This window comes from Rhinolophus sinicus, chromosome 13 (genome assembly GCF_057876585.1).
Source record: "Rhinolophus sinicus isolate RSI-liver-muscle chromosome 13, RSI-T2T, whole genome shotgun sequence".
NCBI lineage: Eukaryota > Metazoa > Chordata > Mammalia > Chiroptera > Rhinolophidae > Rhinolophus > Rhinolophus sinicus.
Window position 1 is genome coordinate 52,228,497 of NC_142513.1, and position 22,017 is coordinate 52,250,513.

Consider the following 22,017-nt stretch of genomic DNA (forward strand, 5'->3'; position numbering starts at 1 on the left):
CCAGAGATGCTTAGACACATCGGGAGGACATAAGTTTGAACATGGAAAGTGATGCTGCACTAACAAACACAGGCTGCTCGATAAAGGGCTCAACAGCATGGTGTGGGCAGAAGTGAATCAAAGACCACGCTTACGGAAGACCTGTTGAGTCTCACAAGTATTGGGACCTAAAACCAAAGGCCTTTCTAAAAGACGGGACTCTCAAGCGTGGTGTGGCCCCAGGGATCTTGCTCACCGTTGTGGTGGCATGCCTGGCGTTCAGGGGACTCACTAGAGGACCGGTGACTAGAGGCAGGCTCGTGTCCAGCTCCGATGGCGGTGTGGGCTGCTGTGGTGTGGACACGGGAGTCCAGCGTGGCTCTCCCACATTCCGGGGGGGGGGGGGGTTAATGCACGTCCAGGTTGCCGAGTGGCATTCTACACTTGTCTTCAGAAGGAGCAGCAGCTTCTCCTGAGGATGAAGGTGCTGGGTCTTCAGAGGCATCAGGACCTGTCTCCACGAGCCACTTCTTAAGACCACAAATCCAGCAGGGCTATTTTTGTTTTTAACCCTCACAGGTCTGGCTCCAAGGTGTGGGGGCTAAAAACCAAATTGATACTTTTCCTCCCACCACCTAAGTTCTTCGGGCTGGGATAATAATCCAAGTAACAGAGACAGATTAACAGGAGAAAATCAAGATTTTAATACGTGCCCATGGGGAATTCACATAAGCATGAAAATTCCAGACAGTGAGGCAACATTGTGTATATAAGGCATTTTTGGACAAAGGCGAAAAGGGGGGTGGGGTATTAGATTTCAAAACCGAGAATGGGTGATTTATAGGGAGTTGAGGAAGAGTGGAACGTACATGGCAGGAGAAGTCTTCCTGGGCAACTCAGAAACAATGGACAGGGGTGACTAGCTACCACCGTTGGAGTCCTCTTGACTAATGCTACGGGGAAAATTCTTAAGGTGATTAAACCCAGGCTCCCCTTTAAAAAGCAGGTTTCTCTGACTTTCTTAGGCAGGAAGTGGGGCGGGCGGAGGAGGCTCAAAGGAGCATGAGGGTGGCAAAATTGTGTTCCTTTCACAGCCCACACTTAGGCAGGTGCGTATTTTGATAGTGTTCTCTCAGCACCTACGGACTTGCACACGCATTCTCTCACTGGCTCTCTGTAACAACTCTGCAAAGGAAGGATTTTTATTCCTGTTTTAGAGACAAGCAAACAAGCAGACATGCCCAAGACCTCCCAGCTAAATGACCAACCCAAGGCTCAGCCTTTTAAGCTGTGGTGTTCAAACCGACTCAGAACGGCCACATCAGCCGTAACTAAACAGGCAGGTGTGTATCAATGGGATGGAGGGCCACGGCCCAGGATGTGCATGGGCCCTCTGGGGCTCTCCTTTAAGAACCTAGGAGGCCAAAGAGGGGCAAATGCATTTATGAAGAGGGAGCTCTGGGCCTCCTGCCCAGATGACATCTAAAAGTTTGTAATGCGTATGGCTGGGTGCCAAGCAATGTGAAATAATGGAGCAGAGTCAGAGGCCCCCTGCTTGCCACTGTCCTGAGACAGAAGCTTGAATGAGGGATGGGGTGGGGGTGTGTGACAGGACTCTGGGCAGCGGTGTTTGCCTATAAATGCAGAAGGACCTGCCCATTAACAGCTGGGGGGCCCCACCCATGCATGCTGGCCACTTGGCTTTCGCCTGCTGCACTGACTTTCATCTGGTTGATGGCAAATGAGCCAGTTTCACTTGCAAAGGGGGTCTTGTAAAGTCTATTCAACACACACAAGCATGCTTGCGGGCTAATGGTCAAACCAGCTCCTCTGTCACTAAATTGAAAATGCTTTTTCTTCCAGGGAATGGATCTGGCACTGAGAGACAACAATTTTTTTACACGATTAAGTGAAAAGTGATAGTTGGGAGCACACCAACCTAACGAGAAATTTGTTACAGCTTAAGGCACCTTCAACGCCCTCTTCCAAACAGCAATGTTGCTAATGGGGGTCCCAGGGGAAATGTGCCCCAGAGAACACTGGGCAAGTGAAACTTTATGTGAGCAGTGCAGTGTCATAAAGGTAAAACGAAAGATGAAAAGGGGAGATTCTGTTTCTAAAACATTAGGCAGGAGAGCTGAACCTAGCTATTACCCTTTAAGATCAAAGATGAATGGAGATGTACAATGGTGCAACTGCCATGGAAAACAGCGTGGCAGGTCCACCCAAAATTAAACCTTATGATCCACTTTTAGGTATACACACACAAGAGCTGAAATCAGGGACTCTACCAGATATTTGCACACCAATGTTCATAGGAGTATTATTCCCAATAACCAAAGGAAGAAAGCAACCCAGTGTCCACCAAAAGATGAATGGATAAGCAGAATGTAGTCTGCACATACAATGAAATACTCTGCAGCCTTAAAAAGGAAAGACATTCCAATGCATGTCACCACGTACAGGAACCCTGAGGACATTATGCTGAGTGAAACAAGCCAATCACAAAAGGACTTTACGTTTATATGAGTTGCCTAGAGTAGGCGAATTCAGAAATGGAAGGTAGAATAATGGCTGCCAAGGGTGGGGGGGGGTGGGGGGAAGGGGAGATATTGTTTAATAGGTACAGAGTTTCAAAATGAGATCAGATATTCTAGAGATGGATAGTGGTGATGGTTGTGAAAGTACATAACACCACTGAGCACTTTAAAATGATTAAAATGGTGAATTTCATGTTACATGTATTTTACCGCAACTTAAAAAAAAAGGAGTAATAAAAGAAAACAAACGAACACTAGCGACTCAGTAGCTCAGAAGCTGCCCACAGCACCTGGATGTAGGAGCGTGGAGGCCAGGAATGGGGCACCCATGCAGTGACCACACCTGTGTCCCGTGGCCATGGTCACGGATCAACTACCACGTGAGGCTCTGCAGAACAGGTCTGTGGTCCCAGCAATCTGGGCAGGACTGCACAGGCCCGCTGCGTAGCCTCTTAAGAGAGAAAAAAAAAATTACTAGGATTTCATTTTATTGTCATGAAAACCAGAACTGAAGCTAGTTAATCCCTTGTGAAATGTCTGCCTTTTAGAGTGTTCTCCCGTCTTCTGACAATAAAATAACTCTTTGTGATTTCATTGGGCTAATTCCGAATTTTTTTCCTCTGTGTAAACTGTTTTACAAGCCAGTTTTTAAAAGCCTCTCCAAGCACAGTGGAACTCTCCACACAGGACTGAAACATTTAATTTTGTCTAAAAAAGCAGTCCCCCATTGGTTCTCCTTGGCAGCAATCAGTGAGGTTGAATTTTCTGCGAAGCAGGTTTTGAGTGCGGGCTTTCTCACCTTCCTGCAGCATCTCCTGGATGATGACTTGCAAGGCTTTTCCTAGCAGACTGGCCGGGAGCCACGGAGATAATGGAGGGACGTGGATGAGCGCCGCACACCCATTTCCATGATGCAGAGACAGGTAGTAGGTGTAATCGCAGACGTATCTGCAACCACAGGAAAAGCCACGTTATTCCTTGGACCAGCCTGTAAGCTCAGTGAAATGACAGCAGAAGCGACAGGGCAGCAACCCCAAAACCTGAGGGAGGACTGCCACCCAGGGAGATGAAAGTGTTGTCCTGCTGGCTCTCGGCACTATGGTCTCCCGTGGCCAGCACGTGGCGAAGCCCAGGAAGCACCAATTTTCAACCAGTACACCAAACACCTTTATCCCCGAGAACCTCTCTCATTCATGTCTGCATTGAGTCATTTGTCCATTCATTCTTTGCGGGGAGGAGAAATTACCTATGGCTGGGGGGGTGGGGGGGTGGGAGGTCAGAGTTTGCGGACACAAAGGCACGTTCATCTTTACCTGAAGGGGCTAAATCAGAATAGTTCAATCACAACTGTGGCTGCAATAAATAAAAATAAAGTATCCACAAAATGTCAGTGGCTCTCAAAATCCGCCTTTCCATCTTTTCTCTATCAATGTACCAAAGGCCACGTAGGGGGAGGGGGCCTTGGAAGCAAGACCTGGGGCGGGATGGGGTGGGGAACAACATGCTGGTCTGCAAGGGTTACCCTGGGGTGGCACCTCGTGACCAAGTGCCCAGAGGAACGGCACAGGGTGGCCTCCTAGGGGGCAGAGGGGGGACGTGCAGAAGAAAATAGGTCAGATGCCCCGGCAGCCCTCCTCCCTCCCTGCTCAGTGACTCGCCAGAACGCACCTGCCAGCATCTCGGGAAAAGGTCACCTCCACGCCCTCCACAGCCACGTGCCGGCTGACGGCCACCATGTTGACGCACGACGCAATCACTTCCGGGCCATCGGGCAGGCACGCACCGCGCTCAGGCCGGAAGCCCCGGATGTCCGCGTCGCGGTAGCCCCGGTTCCTGCCACACTGTTCCAGGACGATGGTTTTGGCGGCAGCGTCCAGGCCCACGTGCACGGTAAGCTGTGTCACCGTGTGACGGCAGAGAGGTTAGGGACACTGAGGCCCGCTTTGTCACCGGACAGGGCCACGCAGAGGGGGCGCGCGCGGCGTCGAAACCCCTCACACCCCAAGTGCGCTTTCCCGCCGCCCGCCACCGACTTCTATCTAATTAATACGCTGGAAAGAAAACCAGCGGCTGGGAACCCATGCGGCCTTTCATTTAAATGCTTTTATATTTCAAAATAGTCTTAAACAGCGTCGAATATTCCTTTAAAAATTTTTTTTTTTTAAATTTTTGCCCTGGGGGTCTCGCTGGTCGCTGAGACACTGAGCGTTTCCGTGGACTCAGTGTGGTACACACACTAGTGTTACAAGTTTTTGACCTGATTGTCTTTCCTCTTGGAAACACAGATGCCGAGCGTTTCATCAGAACCTGTGGGGCGTTGTCTTAATGCTTCGGAGGTGGCTGTTTTGTGAATCTCATCATCTGGTCTCTGTATTTTTTTTTTTTAACTTTTTGGCATCCATTTTTTATGTAGTAACTTTGTTGGGATAAAATCCCTTGGATGTGATGAGGATGGGCGTTCCCCCCAGATGGGGCGTCCCCCCCACCCCATGGCCGCACTGCCACCTGCCCATGTGAGTCACCCTCCAACCTCTCTCAGCATCCGGGAAACCTAACCCGAGGGCCTCTCCGTTGGGTAGAAACTATCTTTGAGTCCTGGCTGGGAGTAAAGCTTCCATTTCTTTCCCTCCTTTTCTCTCTCCAGAATCTTCTTCCACGATATACTCTGTATTTCATCTTGAACTTCTAGAAACAGACCCAGAACCTTAGGAAATGGGCCGGGAGTGGACTGGTGGGGTGTGGGGGTGGGATGCACGTTAGCCATCAACCCTAGAACCAGGGTCCTGGGGTTCCCCGCCTCTGAGGCTGTACCCCATTATCAGCCCCTACCCCCCAACTCCCATGCCATCCTTTACTTGTGGTTGGAGATCTTCCCAGATTCGGATGACCGTCTGCTTCACCTCCCTGTAATCCACGGGCAGCTGAAGGGTCCGCAGGTCCACCTCCGCGTCACTCCCCAGGCCCAGCTTGGACAGCTCCTGGAGAAAGACACAGGCGGGCTCATCTCGCTTGCTGCAGGGTCAGGGGGAGTCCCTGAAAAGCCAGCATGTGGCATCATCCATCCTACTCCCAGGGGCCTTCTGTGGGCCTGGACCCTGCCCTCAAGGAGCTCACGCGGTGGCGAGGGGCCAGCAGGAGAACCCCAGTGCCTGCCCGTTTGATGTCTCGTGAACTTGCTCCGTCAGGTGTGGGTACCCCAGAGGCACACCTGACCCAGCCTGCGGGTCAGGACATAGTTCACGGAAGGGGTGTAGTGCGGCAGTTGTTAAGGACCAGTGGGGTGAGCCAGGCAGAGGCATGGGAGTGGGGGGGTACGGGGTGGGGGGGTGCAGGGTGGGGGTCCCTGAGGCTTTTGGGCAGGACTGGATGATTAGCACCCCTGGACTCTGACCTGAGCAGTAACTGCCTGTAGCACCCCCAGGCATGTTGACAAGTAACCCACCACCACTAGTACCAGGGAGCTCTGTGCGTGGGGAAGATGGGGACAGAAGCTAGAGAGTCTGTGGAAGCCGAATTGAGTGCTTAGCTAAGGTGGGATTTTCTCCTTAGGGCAATAGGGGCCATCAGAGGACGTGCACAAGGAGCTGAGGAGGCAGAGCTGCGTCCTAAAGGATGGAGGAAGAGGTGGCAGTGGGCTGGGGGTGTCACCGGGTTGATTTTGGACCTGCCAGGTTTGAAGTACCCAAGGGGAGCTGGTCCCTTGGCTCTGAGAGGCTTCTGGGGAGACACTGGTATGGCAGAGCAGCAAAACCCGCGGGTTTAGGTGAGATCCAGGGAGAGAGAGACAGAGAGAGAAAGAGAGAGAGAGAGAGAGAGCAGGGAGAGGCGGAAAAGGGCTGTGGAGAAAACCCAAGGTCAGGGAGCACCCTCCTTCAAGGTCAAAGAAACGGCAGTCAGTTTGTAGGAAAAAAAGCAGAGGAAAGACATCTTAGACATGTGCATTTCACTGTTAGTAAAAGTGAAACCAGGACCCCAAAGACCATCCCTGAGAAGGCCAAGTCCTCCCCCTGTGCCAGGAGCCGCTTTTGTCACCAGGATGGTTTTGGATTCGTGCCTCTCTTTCCTGACTCCCTTTCCTGGCTTTTCAGGACATCCGGGAACATCTTCCTTGGGTGGAGGACGCAGCCAGGGCTGTCAGACCTGTCCAGAGGTTGCAGACAGGAGACTCCAGGGCCCTGCCCCGGGCTTCAGAGGAGGCAGGGTGATGTACCCCTGTGCCTGCGCTGCGGTCGTAAGGAGGGCGCTTCTGCCCACTGGTGTCTCAGGTCTGTCCACGCGCTCAGCCTTCCTGAGCGGCTCTGCTCCACCCTCCAGACACCCGCTCAGAAGCCCGTCGCCTCCATCAGCGCAGACTCTGTTCTCTCCCAAAAGTAAGTGCCAAAACCATGTCGCCACCTGCGGCCTGACTTTGGGCGGGAGACAGAGGAGATCCAGGCCATGCCAGGCAGTGGCCTGGAGGACGAGGGAGGAAGCCAGCCGAGCTTCCAGGTGGGCACCCCAAATGCCAGGCACACCAAGGTCTTGTGACACATCGTGGCCCGCTGCCCTGTGGGGAATGAGTGAGGGTGGGCACTGAGGCTGTGTGGGCCCCACCCCTTCTGGATGCTGCCAGCTCAGGGCTGGAAGGGGCTGGAAGGTGGCACTCTGGGGTCGCCTATAGCTCTGTCCTGAGGGTAGGCTCAGGGCTGCTGCTTGGAGCCCAACCATCCACCTGTGAAGAACTAGTTTCTTCTACTCAGTGGTGTTGTCACAGGGCCTGGCTCTGAGCAGAGGCGGCAGAAGAACCCCAGAACCAAAGGGAGTTGCCTGGGAATCTGCTTTCAGGGTTCTACCCTGAGGAGCCGCTCTAATTCTGTCATCAGTGGAAATGTCGGTTAATTATGTTCAGTAAACCTGCAGGGACAGCCGTGGCTGAAGGCTGGCGACAGGCACCCTGAGCCCAGCAGGCCCAGCCTGGACTAGCACCCACCAGCCCAGAGTGGGTGGTCAGTGACTCCTCTTCCCGTAAGGGTGCAGCTCTGCTTCGGGGCTGGCGCATGCAAAGCCCAGACCTAGGCGGGTCACAGTGCGCGCCCCCTGAGGTCATCAGGATGTGTGGTCAGCCGCACTGCTGGTGTGTGTGTGTGGGGGTGCTGTGGACTGAATTGTGTCCCCAGCAGAATTTGTGTGTTGAAGCCCTAGCCCGCAATGTGGTAGTATCTGGAGATAAGGCCTTTGGGAGGTGAATAGGTTCCGTGAGGTCATGAGGGTGGGGCCCCATGGTGGGATTAGTGCCCTGGGAGGAAGAGGAAGAGACATCAGGGCCTCCCTTTCTCTGGCTTGTGAGGACACAGCCAGAAGGCAGCCATCTGCAAGTCAGACGCCCACTGTACTGTCGCAGGGAAAGGCGTGAGTTTGAGACCTGGCTCTGCCGCCTTTCAGCAGGTAAACTTGGGCATGTTATTTAACCTTGGTGAACCTCAGTTTTCTCATCTGTGAAATGAGGATAGTTAAGAGTCAGAGGGTTTTTCCCAAATATTAGATGATTCACAAAAAGTGCCCAGCACACTGCCTGGCACATAATCGGTGCTTTATATGAGAGATCAGTGCTTCTAATTAACCCAGATTAATTTGAGAAAGGCACAGAAGAGGCATTTATCGAGAGTGACATTTATTAGCATTTGCTGAGCGGGGGCCTGTCAAACAGTGAGTAGACGTCTGCACCAGCAGACGGCAGGCCGCTGGCTGCCACCACCCTCGCTGCCAAGAAGGACTGGTGGTTTCCGCAAAGAGAATGTAGGTTCTGTGCAGACCTAGCGAGAGCCAGGGGTTTGTGCCTTGGGGCTGGCACATTTTCTCAGCTAGAATTCCAGTGTGTTGTGCCCAAGGGGGGAGGGACGGAGCCTGGCATAACCACCGTCGCTCAGGTGGACCCCGGTCTTGCCTTAGCGGGAACAGGGACCACACTGAACAGGAGCTGAGTGCCGTGCTGGGTTCATCGTCCCTCAGGAATGCCTGAACCCCGTCAGTTGCAAAGGTCCTGGGGAAGCCCGGGTGGGGGGGGCTGCCTTCTGTCTCTTTCTCCCACTTCTTCCTGCCTCCATGTCCTGCAAAATCTGGTCTCCAGGAACAGATGGCAGTTTAACAAAGGCAATTGAAGGAAGGAAAAAAGACACCAGTTGCTCTCTGCATTTTTTCAAATCCACCAGAGCTGTGGCACCAACTGGTATGGCAGAAACAGGTGCTGTTTTTCCAAAGTCTGATTCTTTCCCTTATCAGGTGCGAGTTTGGGGCTAGCACCAGGAAGCAGGGAATGCATTTCTTCATTCAGTCGTTCCACAAAAACTCCCTGAGTGAGCGTTTGCAGTGCCGTCCTCTGCTCAGGGCTTGGCGTGTCCTGGGGGGTAGCATTCTTGGAGGAGACACAGACTAGAAACAAAGTCATGACAGGAGTCCTGGTTCAAAGGGCCATGTTGGGCCCCTGTCGACTTGGGGGTAAGAGAGAAGGAACCCGAACCCTCTTCTTCCTGCCTCTCCGGACTGAGTTTGGACACATGATGGAGACTTGCTGAGCCTCAGTTTCCCTATCTGTAGACGTAGTATAACGGCCTCCCTCATCAGGGTTGCTGTGAACGTTGAGCAAGACCACATACGTGGAAGTGCAGCCCGAGAGGCCGGCACAGAGGAGGCTCTGCCCAGGCCTGGAGGAATCGCAGGAACGTGCAGAGGGCAGGGCATAGTGAGGCTCGGAGAGGTGTGCAAAGACCCTGCCTCCCATCCTCCTGCCCTCTCTCCCTCCCTCCTTCCATTTTTCATTCTTCTTTCCCTCATTTTCCTTCTGTCCTTGCATGTGGACACCGTGTGTACGCAGTGTCTGTGCTGGGCTCTGGCTGAGGACCTTGGTGTGTGTGTGCATGTGTCGGGATGGCAGAGGAAGAGGGAGAGAGAATGCTTTCCTCTGCACCTGCTGCGTTGGGAGGAACCTGGGTGGTAGGTCCCTTCAGCAGGTGGTAGCTGAGACCCTGGCCTGGGCTCTGCCGTCACCATGGAGAGAGAAAGAAGCTAAAGCCAGAGCCGGAAGTGGCTCGCCAGGCAGAGGAAGAAGACACAGAGACAGCTGGAGGCCTGAAATGCCTGGTAGGAAGCGACTGGAGGGGCCGTGCAGCCGTTCAGAAATGACTTCACAAAGGTTTTATTGACACAGAGTAAGTTTAAAAGAAATCGGGATTTCACACTGTTTCCTGTAGCCATTTATGGAAGAAATGGGAACATACTAAAATGCTTATATCTTGAGGGAAGAGTTAGGGGTGATTCTTTCCTTTTTGTTTATTATTGTAGTATAATTTACATATCTAGGGTGATTCTTGTTTCCTTCTATATTCCTTGTAAGATTTTTATAATGATCACGTATATGCTATTTTACTGGTTCTAAAAGCTTAAAAAACAACAACAGTCCAATCATCTGCCTAGCTGCCCCTGGAGAATGCTTACTGTGTCCAGGTACCACGTCTAATACCTCACCACACCCCTCCTGATGAGGTGCTATGTCCCCATATTACAGATGAGGAAACTGAGGCCCAGAGAGGAGATGTTTAAAAGAAGGGAGGAGTTCCAGGAAGCAGCCACAAAGGAGATGGTGCCACAGCAGTGGGGGTCACCTCGCAGGGCTGACCACAGCCCTCACCAGTGGGGCAGGAAATGTTGAGATTCTGTTTAGAGGGCACTTTTCCTTAACAATGCCAAGTTCCATTTTCCAGGTGTGACAGTTGTCCCATCCCACTCTCATAGCCTTTAGGTCATTCCTCCAAACTAGTAGGTCATTCTTGTCTGAAAAATCCAGTCATGCAAAACAGTGACCTCATAATTCCCAACCCTCGGTTTGGAGCAGTTGTCTCCAAATGGTTTTGATCATGTGCCCTTATTAATACAAGATTGAGCACACGTGCACGCACGCACGCACGCACACACGCACACAGTCATTAGCTGATGTCAAGATGTCTCAAGGCATGGTACACGCTGCAAGCAGGCTTCACTGTTACTGCGTGCATGTAAGTCTATATTACAAGGCTTTTCTTAAGTCCACTTTTTTGGGCCAACTTCTTATCCCATTGTCATTGTTTTGATATAAAAACTGCTGGCAAAGGGCTCATCCGAGGGCTGGGAGCCCTGACACTCAGCTGTTCCGGGTGTTTGCCAGCTTTGCATTATCCATGTGACCTTCTATCTGTGGGTTTGCAGATCAAAGCTTGATGATAATTTGAGGATTAGTTTAATTAAATTGGGTGATAGAATCCTGAAACCCATTCAGTGGGCTGAAATACTTTGTAATCAATTAAAAGTGAGTCAGAGGGGGAGGGTCTGTGTCTCCCCATGGCATCCCTTGCCTCGAGGGTGACACGTTCCTTCTTCTCTCAGGACACCCTGCCTGTCTAGGGACCTCGGGACAGAAAAGCAAGGCGGGCATGAGTCTAGCTACGAAACACTGGGCAAGGTTCGTGTCTTTCTTGTTTTCAGAGGCTAAACACATAGAAATTCACCCCTGTGAGGATGGCCACTCGGATAAAAATGGAGAAGTGTTGGTGAGGTTGTGGGGACGTTGCAGCCCTTGTGCCCGCCTGTTCAGTGTGCTGGTCCCGACCGGGGCTCAGCCCGGGCGTCTGTAAGAGGCTTGGAAAAAGGTTCAGTTTCACAGACGCAGTATGTTATTACCGAGGTCATTTTTGTTTCCTAAAAGGTGACCCATCAAAGGAATTGAGTTAATGGCACCTCGCCACTCCTTTCAGTGACTTTGCTCTTGATTTAAGAGCGCTGGCTTGTTAGGATTTATATTAACAATGGGATACTAATCAAACTGGCCGAGGTTTGAAAAATCATAACACCCAGTGTCGGGGTGTGTACGAAGTATTGTGCGCTCTCGTTTCCGGCCCCTGGAAGAGCAGTTGTTCTAACCCTTCTGAAGGGGGGTATCGTTCATGGGGTCCCTCTCCATGATGGCCCAGCTGTGGGCTGAGCGTCTGTGTCCCCCCCAAATCCAGACGGTGAAGCCCTAATCCCCGGTGTGATGGCATTTGGAAGACGATGGCAAGAGGGTCTGGCCAGTAACAGTATCTGGGCTGCTGGTTTGCCGAAGGTGTCTCAGGACTTGAGGGGTCCTGGAGGGAAGTTGTTACAGATGGCAGTTGGCCCCACATAAATGCTGTATTGCAAACCCAGAATAAGCAACATGTGGATGTTTCCCCAGGACTGGGAGGAGGCAGGAACAGCGGTGATTCCAGACTTTTCTGGTGGCTGGGGCCTGAGGATGGCAAGCTGGTTGGAAGAGGGTGTGGTCTTGGTCAGGGAAACACGATTCGCGGTTTGTTGCCCGTGTCTTGGAGGCGTCAGTGAGGACACGAGCAGAGCTGAATCTTTATCGGTCGCATTTTTTTAAATCCTCACAGCAACCTTTCAAACCAAGAGGAGGAGGCAAAATGGAGATCTGGTCACCTGGGCCTCAGTTTCCTTAGTGACTCTGAGGGGAGCAGTCAGAGTGTGGGGTCAGGGCTAGAAGCTGGGCTGTGTTAAGTGAATGGACATTGACAGGAAAAATGAATTCTCTCTTTTTTTTCCTTGATCACCCTGGCTAGAGATTTTCAATTTTATTGATTTTTCTCCAAGAACCAGCTTTTGGTTTCTTTGTTTTTCATCGTTACGTTTCTGTTCTCTATTTTACTGATTTCTGCTTTGATCTTTATTATTTCCCTTCTATGTAGTTAGAGTTTCATGTGCTCTTCTTTTTCTCGTTTCTTAAGGTAGCACCTGAGTTGCAATGATTTGAGACCTTTCTTCTTTTCTAATGTTGCTGTTCGGTGATACACATGTACCCCTACATTCTGCCCGAGCAGCGTGCCGCAGATTTTTATATGTTGTGCTTTAATTTTCATTCACTTAAAATATGTTGTGATATTCCTTTTGAGTTCTTCTTTGATACATGGCTTATTTAGATGTATATTATTTAGTTTCCAAATAGTTGGAGATTTTCCAGATAGACTTCTGGTTTTGATTTCTAATAAATTCATTGTGGCCAGGGAACACACTTGTATGACTTGAATCCTTTTGATTTATTCAGAATTTTATAGCCCCAGATATGGGTGTCTTGGTAAATGTCCTATATTCACTTAAAAGAGTGTGTGTCCTGCTGATACTGTGTGGCGTGTTCTAGAAATGTCAGTTAGGTCAATTTGGTTGATAGTTCATTCAAGTTTTCTGTATCTTTGCTCATTTTCTGTCTGTGTATTCTGTCCATTGTTGCGGTGGCGGGGGTTGCGGGGAGCACTGACGTCTCTGACTACGATTGCGATTTGTCTGTTCTCCTTGCACTTCTGTTAGGTTTTGCTTCATATATTTTGGAAGCACTGTTATTAGGGGCATAAAAGTTTAGGGCTGTTATGTCCTCTTTGTTAATTGACTTCTTAATACGTGATTGTTAAATGACTTTCCGTCTCCAAATTGTGAGCTCCTAGAACATAGTTACCAAGACAGGAATATTCTTTCAAGGGGGCAAAAGAGAGCGTGACCCCAGCAGGGTGCCCCCTGTGGACTTACCCCAAATGCATCTTGTGGAGCCTCAACCACATCCCCATCTTTGGGGAACCCTGTGCCTGAAATTTCACCACCGTAGAGCCTTTGGGTTCATTAGCCTCTCTCTACATATTTTTGGAAATGCCTGGAGAGAGGAAACACTGAATCAGCCGCTTTCCTGCCCAGAGAGGAGGTGCACTGTGTGAGTTCTGGGGCCCAGGCCGTGGCACCCAAAGCTGGGAGAGTCAGGAGCACCCCAGAGAAGTACAGCCTTACCGAGGCTGGTTAGGGGTGCGGCGTAATTACCTGTGATTATAGACGTCAGCACAGAAAACCAGGAACAATTAGAAGCTGCTTAGACGGCTTGCAGCCTGCAGGCCATGAGAGCCCTGTGGAGTTTGAAATCCCAGGTGTGGCGCCCCTCATGTAATGCTGACAGCTTTTCACGATGTGAAACGTGCTTTTGATATGAATGAATGTGAAGATGGAGATGAGAAAAGGCGTGCCCGGTAGCCTCCTTTTTCTGTTTGTCTGTCTCCCCAGAAGCTCTGTCCCTCCCCACAATGAAAAGGAACTAAGGGTTGCTTTTGGAATCCCACTTCAAATCTTATACCCCGCTGCCCCGAGAGTCCTGCGTGGTTTCCAGGGTCACGCTTGTTTGTGTACTTGTCTCTGGTGTTACACTGGAAGCGTTGCAAGATATGTTTTCATCGTATTTGTGGCTGCACAGATATAGACCCAGTGTCCTCAGGATCCCAGTATGGGCTCCTCAAAGATAAACAGGCCCGAGTGCTTCCCATGCCAGTGGAGTGTGTAGTCAAGAAAAGACATGACGTAGTTCATCAAATCTAAGCCCCAGAGATTGAGCGCCCAGCATTGTTGTATGAACCATCGGATTGAAGAAAGAAAGTGTAAGAAATCATGGAAAAGCGTTCATTCATTCAAGTGAGTTTGGGTTACCTGGCCTTAGAGGTCAGTGTCCATACAACTCACTGAAGTTGGCACTGAGCTGGTCGCCATAGCAGATGAGGTCCCTGTAGAGAGCAGGGAGACGTTCGGGGTCTCTTTTCCATCCTCACGCTGGTTATTTTGATCTCAGGCCGTCCCATATTACTCAACAAAACAAAACAAAAGCCATTGTGGGTTAGAGTGGAAAAAATGTCTGTCATATATATGTCTGTATTTATCTATGTTGGAAAAGGTTTTATCTTGGGATTTAGTGGGAGAATAGAGGTCCTCTTAGGAAAGCAAATAAAGATGAGTCCACAGAAACAATTGGCTTGGACAGGTAAGCAGTTACCTGCGTGTCCCTGGGTGTGGTCTGCACGACCCTCCCTTCACCTTACGTGCTCTTTAGCTCCGTGCTTCTTCTACCTTCTGATCCACTGCCTTTTATTCTTTATTATGATTTTCTTTTTTCCAAATCAAGTTGTTGTCCTTTCAGTCTTAGTTGTGGAGGGCACAGCTCAGCTCCAGGTCCAGTTGCCGTTGCTAGTTGCAGGGGGCGCAGGCGACCATCCCCCGCAGGAGTCGAACTGGCAACCTTGTGGTTGAGAGGACGTGCCCCAACCAACTGAGCCATCCGGGAGCTCAGCGGCAGCTCAGCTCAAGGTGCCGTGTTCAATCTTAGTTGCAGGGGGCAGAGCCCACCATCCCTTGCAGGACTCGAGGAGTTGAACCTGCAGCCTTGTGGCCGAGAGCCCACAGGCCCATGTGGGAATCGAACCGGCAGCCTTCAGAGCTAGGAGCACGGAGCTCCAACCGTCTGAGCCACCGGGCCGGCCCAGAAAAGTCCTGCTTTTTAAGGAACAGGCGGCAGACATCCAGGAGCTCACGAAAGCCCTGACCTGGCCTGCCTGGTACATCGTGTGTAGCAGTGAAGCTTAGCAGGGAGTCCAGGGTTCCCTGAGCTTTTCACTAATTGGAAAAGCCCCACATCCTAACTCTAGAGTGGTGAGTTTCCTTACCTGCATCTGTGCGGACAGGCTAGAAAATCAGTGTTACCATGGCTGCAAATGCAGGATTCAGCTGATTTTGCTGCATTTTCAGCTTGATGGGGAAACTCGGAGAATAGACTCAGGACTCCCCCTTAGGCTTGATCCCACAGAGGCATGACATTGATGGTCAAGGGCGAACACACAGCCGGCTGTCCTCTGAGCCCCTAAGTGACAGCATGGGGACGGCTATGAGGCACTTGCCTCAAGGAGGAGAGGTGGCTCTAGTGATTCGCTGGGACCCCTCCTCAGCTCCTGTTCCAGGACATGCTTTCTGCTGGTCGGCTCTTTCTTAAAAACAGAGCTGTGTAGTTTGCAATAATGACTTTTAAGTGCTTACTTCGTGCCAGGTATGATGCTTTTAAAAGCTGCTTTTATAGATGTACATACTTCTTTTACAGACTTACCTGTTTTACTCCTCAGAACCTACGATTCCCTCATTTCCGGAATGAGGAAACGGAGGCTGGGGGAAGTGACTTTCCCAAGACCTCACAGCCAGAAGGGGAAGGGGCCATGGGGATTCAGCTCATAGGGCAGCAGAGGCACCTTTAGCCTCTTTTCTTTCCCATGCAGTCAAAGGGCCACCTGGGGGCAGACAAGGAACAACCCAGGGACAAGAGACCAGCCCTTCTTCCAGGGTCCTGTTGTTTTTTCCCCCTCTTCGTGGGTCTGGCTACCAAGGGGCCTGCACTGGGTTTCCCAGAGCCACAGAAGGAGCCGGCTGGGCCCTGAGCCCCTGGGGTGGATATTTACCTTCACTGCTTCCCAGCTGGAATTCACCAGGTGCTGCCGGAAGGGCCCAAAACCTGAAACCAAGAGATTCTGGTTTGCGCAGGCCAAATGGAGAACGGATGGGGCATGGAGTGTTTGCACCTCCGTGGGAACCTCCTGTGGCTGCCATGGCTGTTGTGGGCCCGGGGAACCCACACATCCCCTTTCTTGTGGAGGCCTGCAGCCTTGCCAGTGTGGGAGCGTTCTCAGAGTTCTCTTGTGTGAGGCACCTTGGAGGATCCACAGAGGAACACGGGACTGACCCCCACCGAGCTAAGAAGGCTTGGGCAAGTGTGTGCAAGTGTCTGGTTAAAACGCATGCTTTGTAGAGAGCCCAGCAACACACCCACCAGATGTGCCCAGTTGTTTGCTAACAGAGATGCAAAAGCAGTTCAGTGGAGGGGGGAGACCTTTTCAACCAACATGGCTGGAACAATTGGACACCATAGGCAAAAAAATGAAATGAAATGAACCCTTCAACATGAGTCTCGCACCTTGTATAATCATTAAGTCAGAATGGATCATGGACTTACATGTGAAAAGTAGAGCTATAAAACTTTAAGGGGGAAAAGGGAAAAAAATCTAATGCTAGGCAAAGAGTTCTTAGACTTAATACCAAGTACACACAGGATCCGTAAAAGTAAAACTTGATAAACTTGACCTCATCAAAATGAAAACTACTGCTTTGTGAAAGACCCTTTGAGAGGGTGAAAACAGTTGCAAACCACATACCTCCACAAAGGCATTGTATGTAGACTATACAAAGAACTCTCAAAGCTCAACATTAAAGAGCCACTGATTAGAAAGTGGGCAGAGTCTGTGAACACGCATTTCCCTGAAGAAGGTACACAGACGGCAGAGAAGCACGTGGAAAGGTGGTCAGCATCACGAGGCATCCGGATGTGCGGAGTGAAGCACAGGAGACAGGCTGTGCTTTCTCGTGAGCAGTGCCGCTAACACCGCATGCTGGTGAGGATGGAGAAGCTGGGTCGCGGGACGTTGCTGGTGGCAATGTGAAACGGTCCTGCCGCCCCGGGAAGCAGTGGGACAGTTGCTTTTAAAACTGAAAGTGGACTTCCCAGCACTTGCACTCCTGGACGCCTACCTGAGAGAAACAAACTCATCTTCACATGGAAACTTGTACACAGATGTGTGCAGCAGCTTTCCTGGTGACAGCTCAAAGCCGCAAACTCCCACACGTCCCCACACTGTGGTTCTTCCAGATGCTGGAACACTGCTCAGCGGTGGAAGCGACACGTGCCCATCAGCTGATGAATGCGTACTCGCTGTGTGCTCTAGCCGCGCACGGAGTGTACTTGTCAATAAAAAGAAGCAAAGTACTGACACCTGCTACAACAGGAATGAACCTTGAAAACGTTATGCCAAGTGAAAGAGGCCGGTCGCAAAGGACCACGTAACACATGCTTCTGTTTATATGAAATGTCCAAGAGCGGTCATCTGTGAAGACCAGTGGTCCCTAGAGCTGCAGTGTGTGTTGGATGGGGGTGGGGGTGGGGGGCTAGGGAATGACAGCTAAGGGGAGTGGGGTTTCTTTTTGGGGTAATGGAAATGTTCTACAATAGAAGTGATAGTGATACATGACTGCATGCTCTAAAGCCACTGAATTACACACTTTAAATGAATGAGGTGTATAGTATGTGAAGTACATCTCATAAAACTGGTAAAAATGTTTTTAAAGAAGGAACTATTGATACAGATAGCAACTTGGATGCAGCTCAAGGTAATTATGCTGGGTTAAAAAAAAAACAGTCAGAAGGCTATATACTGTCGTGAGTCCAAGGCAGTAAGATATTTGTAAAGGAATGTAATTGAATTATAGAGCTGAAGAGCAGATTAAGGGTTGTCGAGTAGCCATAGGGAGGGGGTGTGTAGCTAGAAAGAGGTAGTTCACAGGAGCCTGCGGTGTAGGTGTAGTTATGCATCTTGACGGTGGTGGTTACATGAAGCTCCACGTGTGGTAAAACTGCGTATGGCTCCACACACACACACACACACACACACACACACACACACACTGAATTATACCCGTGTCAGTGTACGGCTTCGATATTTAAGACGTTAACATTGGAAGAGGCTGGGTGAAGGGTGCAGGGGACCATTCTATACATTTCTTTGTAAATTCCTGTGCATCTAGAATGATTTCAGAAGAAACAAAATGTTTTAAATGTGTGCTTTGGTCCAGCTAATGCACACCTGTATCTTGGTAAGATATGGAATCTGAGCGTGTGCATCTGGGGACGTGCTGGGGGTGGTGCGTTCCTTGCATGCTCCTGGGCGTTTCCCGCCCTGGGACCACACCTTGGGTGGCCAGGCCCTGAAAGGGCTGGAGTCAGGACACTTTAAAGAGGAGAGAGAGAGCAGGTGAGGGTGGGGTGGTTGGGGAAGACTCCTGGAGGAGGTGGGGGTGAGCCAAGACTTCACAGGGATTAGGGGGCCCAGTGGCTGGAAGGGGTGGGCCTGGGCAAGGTGAACCCCCAGGGGAGGCCCTCGAGGGGGAGCTCCCATTCTGGGAAGGAGCAAGAGCCAGGCCTGCTGGATGCGGTTGCGGATGGAATGGCTCATTCCTTGAACTGGGAACACGATTTACACTGTGTACTAGTTCATCATCTAATTGCAATGAAAATTGTAATAAGTAAAATGTTGTAGAATTTTGCTTTGGGGAGGGCAACGACCCCCCTCTGGGACTAGCTTAGGAAAGGCTTCCTGCTGGCTCAGGGAGAACCCACGTTTGAGACTGTTGTCCTCTCGGTCCTTTTCATGGCACCCACATCAGGAAGTACCCCCCCACCCCCCAAAGCCCAGGCCATGGCTCAGAGGACAGCCCAGAATGGTCAGCTCAGGGTTCGGGGCAGGCTTCCCCTTTTCCATCTCAGCTCCACTATCTACCAGCTTGCCGACCTTGAGCAAGTTACTTCCCTTCAGTGCCTTGGTTTACTCATCTGTAAAATGGGGATTAATTACAGTAATCAAATAGGGTTGTAAGGATGAAAAGAAGGAACACAAGTGAACATTGGGAATATTGCCTAGCACATGAAAAGCAGCGCCCAGTGTCACCTCACTGTTACAGTAACGTATGGCCCTGGCTAGTTGGTTGTATGGATTAAGCAGTGCCACGTGTGGAAAGTACAGGCAGTCTCCAGAACGTGGTAGGTGCTAAACAAATGCTGAGTCCTTTCCCACTGTCCCCTCATGCGATGTAGGAGGCTCCAGCTGGGCCCTTCCTCGGCTCTGATCCTCTCTGATCACCTCATGTCACCATTTCTCAGCTCAACCCGGGCGGGCATCCTGTCCTCACCTTTCTGTGATGCCTTTCACCTGCCTTTAGGCCTCTAGGCCTCTCTCCAGAATGACTAATATGGAGAGGCCTGTGTTAGTCAGGGTACCCAGAGGACTAGAATATATCTTTATCCTTTCTGAATATGGACATATCTAGAAAGAGATTGATTATGAAGATTGGCTCTGGTGATTATGGAGGCTGACAAGTCCCAAGCTGGAGACCCAGGAAGCCAGCGTAGTAAATTCCAGTCCAGGGAAATGCCAGGCCTGAGAACTAGGGGCACTGGGGATATAAGCCCGGGGACAGAAGACCCACGTCCCAGTTCACCAGTCAGGCAGAAGACGATTCAGCCTTCCTGCGCCTTTCTGTCCTACCCAGTCCCAAGCTGAGGAGGGCCACTACTTACTTTACTGAGCCCACCAATTCAAATGCTAATCTGTTCTGGAAACATTTCCACAGACACACCCAGGAATAATTTACCCAGATACCTGGGCAACCTGGCCAGTGAAGTTGACATAAAATTAACCATCGCAAGGCCTAAGGGATGGTACGGCTAGAAGGAGGCCAAGCCCACCATGCTCAGAGGTCACAGGTCCCCACCTGGCCCCGGTAGGGGAGGCCAGTTGCTGTCAGAGGGCCTGTGACAGGCGGGGACTCACTTCATGGTGGGTAGCGGGCTGCAGAGACACAGGTGGCATTCTCCAGCTCAGTTTGGGAGGGACAGCTGAGGTTTTGACTTCCATCTCTCTGATTCCTGTGATGTATTTCTCAGCTCAAACGAATTCAGAGATGGGAGAGATCTGTGATTAAATATCAGCTTCTGAAACCCCAACGACCCGGACCTCAGGGCTGTAGTAGGAGCCATTCTTGGGAGAATTGTATCTCTGAAATTCTGGAACCCCTGAACCTAGAACCACTCACAGGTGTGGCTCACAAGGGGTTAAACTTTTGCAGGGAATGGAGACTTTTGGGCAGGATATGCAGACACCAGGAAGTGAGTGGTGTCCTCTGACACTGAATCCTATACAATAAATAAGTCTGTAGCTGCCACTGGGAGAGCCAGCAAAAAAAAAAAAAGTTTTAGAAAATATTGATAGTAAGGGAAAATCACTGAGAAACCAGGTATCTTCTGGCATGACTGTAGGAATATTAAAAATGCAGTGACACACACAAAATCACCTTCGGCTTTAGCATTATCTCATCAGCCACTCAGATTAGCTTTTCCTTGTTCTAAATAGGAAAGACAAAGGGCAAATGAAGGCTTGAAGCTCCGTTCGGCAGGGTCAGACCTTGTACTTGAACCTTGGCAGGCTCTCCAATGGAACTCACAGAAGGCCTGGAGAAACCCTCCCTTGGAATCAGCAGAGGCCCTTAGGAGGGTGTAGGCTTTCTTAGTCCCCGATGTTATTCTGGGTGCCAAACAGAGGGCCTTCATCTCCAGACAGTTTGTCAGAGCCCCATTCCCCCAGATCTGTCTCCGTGCCAATTGTCTTGGCGAGATTTATACACGAAGCAAATCCAATTAAATGAAAAGACTGCCCCTGGCAGCTCAGAGCTGTTTTAATAAAGGCAGGCCACACTCTGAAAGCCAGTGGGCATCCCCAAATCATGGCTGATTATCAGGCACTTCAGCAAACAATCTCGAGTTTGCCAGCAAACCACACGCTGACAGGACGGGCAGGGGTCCGTGTGAGTCTGGGACTTGCCACGGCATTTCAGTGTTCACATTTCATTTGTGACAAGCATGGCATTGATCAGGGGTCCAGTTTCCTTAGGAATGCAAGGGTAATTTGACCCACTCAATCCTTGTACCCAAAATAACACAAAGAGAGCGAGGGAGATAAAAGATTTTCAAAAGAACTTTCTTTTTCTCAGAAGGTTAAGAGGACTTTGATTATAGCCTGGAAACATTAAGATAGGTAACTTTCAATTTGCCACGCACACAGGAATCCTTGCATCTCCTATCTTGCCTTCTTCCAGCACAATTCAAAACACTTAAAATATGCCAAATGTGTCTAAGTAAAAATAAAGAGCTTTGTGAAGAAATCAAAGCCTCTAGGGAGCCAGTGCTGACTGGCCTGCGGGCGACCTCGTGGAGTTGGGATTTGCTGGTGAAAAGCACCAGTGGGCAGTTACCCTCCCTTCCCAGTTGGCCTTTTGGGGTTCAGAGTCTCTAACTGGTGGCTCTCGGGGATGCTTCAGGGTTTCCTGAGTGGCCGAAAGCTCTCCAGTCTGGGGCTGGGGCTGTGTGTGCCTTTGGGGGGGAGGGAGTAGTCATTGTAGACGGACAGGCCCAGCCTTATGAGACCCTGTCCTTCCTGGGTCCCCACCTCCTCCTGTGCTACGAAACTGTACCTCAGCAGGTGCCACCTGGGCCTCCTGGGCCCCAGACTCTGACAACAGGTACCAGACTTGACTTCCTCCCTGGGGGTGGAAGGACAAGTTCTGAACCTAAGCCACATGTGGGCACCTACGTGTATGCCACTCGAGTTATTTGAAGTGGGTGACGGACAGAAGGAGAAAAGCCTCTGTCCCCTGATGGTTGTTAATAGGGCACAGCAGGAAGTTAGCTTCCTTCTGGAATTATGGGCACCACCAGTTGCCACTCTTTTTTCCTCCGTGGCCAAACGGCTTGTGGCCAGGCTCAGGCTAAAAGCAGCCGCAAATGAGAAAGCAGAAGAATATTCTTACCGGTCACCACCACGCAGCTGGCCTGCGGCTCCATGGCGCCGGAGCAGGGAGCGTGCCTCGCCGCCTGCGGTCAGACAGCTGGTGCAGCCTGGACACTGGGTGCTCTCGGTGCCAGGCTCCCCTCCCACTGGGCCACCAGGGCTTCATGGGGGGACCCAGCCTTGTGCGGCGCCTGGCCCCCACAGCACTCTGATGGCCCCTGAAG

General features: G+C 50.8%; 1 protein-coding gene across 1 annotated transcript; it reads right to left on the reverse strand.

Moving 5' to 3' along the window:
* Positions 1-659: 659 nt before the first annotated feature.
* Positions 660-22,017, reverse strand: PGPEP1L (pyroglutamyl-peptidase I like). Its single transcript, XM_019726678.3, has 6 exons — positions 21,813-22,017; positions 15,806-15,858; positions 5,375-5,497; positions 4,188-4,414; positions 3,319-3,467; positions 660-1,164 (listed from the first exon to the last, which is right to left on the reverse strand). The coding sequence occupies exons 1-6, from the start codon at positions 21,844-21,846 to the stop codon at positions 1,112-1,114; spliced, it is 639 nt and encodes a 212-aa protein (XP_019582237.2). The 5' UTR covers positions 21,847-22,017; the 3' UTR covers positions 660-1,111.

Excerpts from the sequence above, each read along its gene's own strand:
- PGPEP1L (XM_019726678.3), bottom strand. The coding sequence starts at position 21,846 with ATGGAGCCGCAGGCCAGCTGCGTGGTGGTGACCG. Across the intron at positions 4,415-5,374 it reads GGGAAGATCTCCAACCACAA|CTTACCGTGCACGTGGGCCT; the intron begins GTAAAGGATGGC and ends ACGGTGACACAG. Across the intron at positions 1,165-3,318 it reads CCAGGAGATGCTGCAGGAAG|AGTTGTTACAGAGAGCCAGT; the intron begins GTGAGAAAGCCC and ends CTTCCTTTGCAG.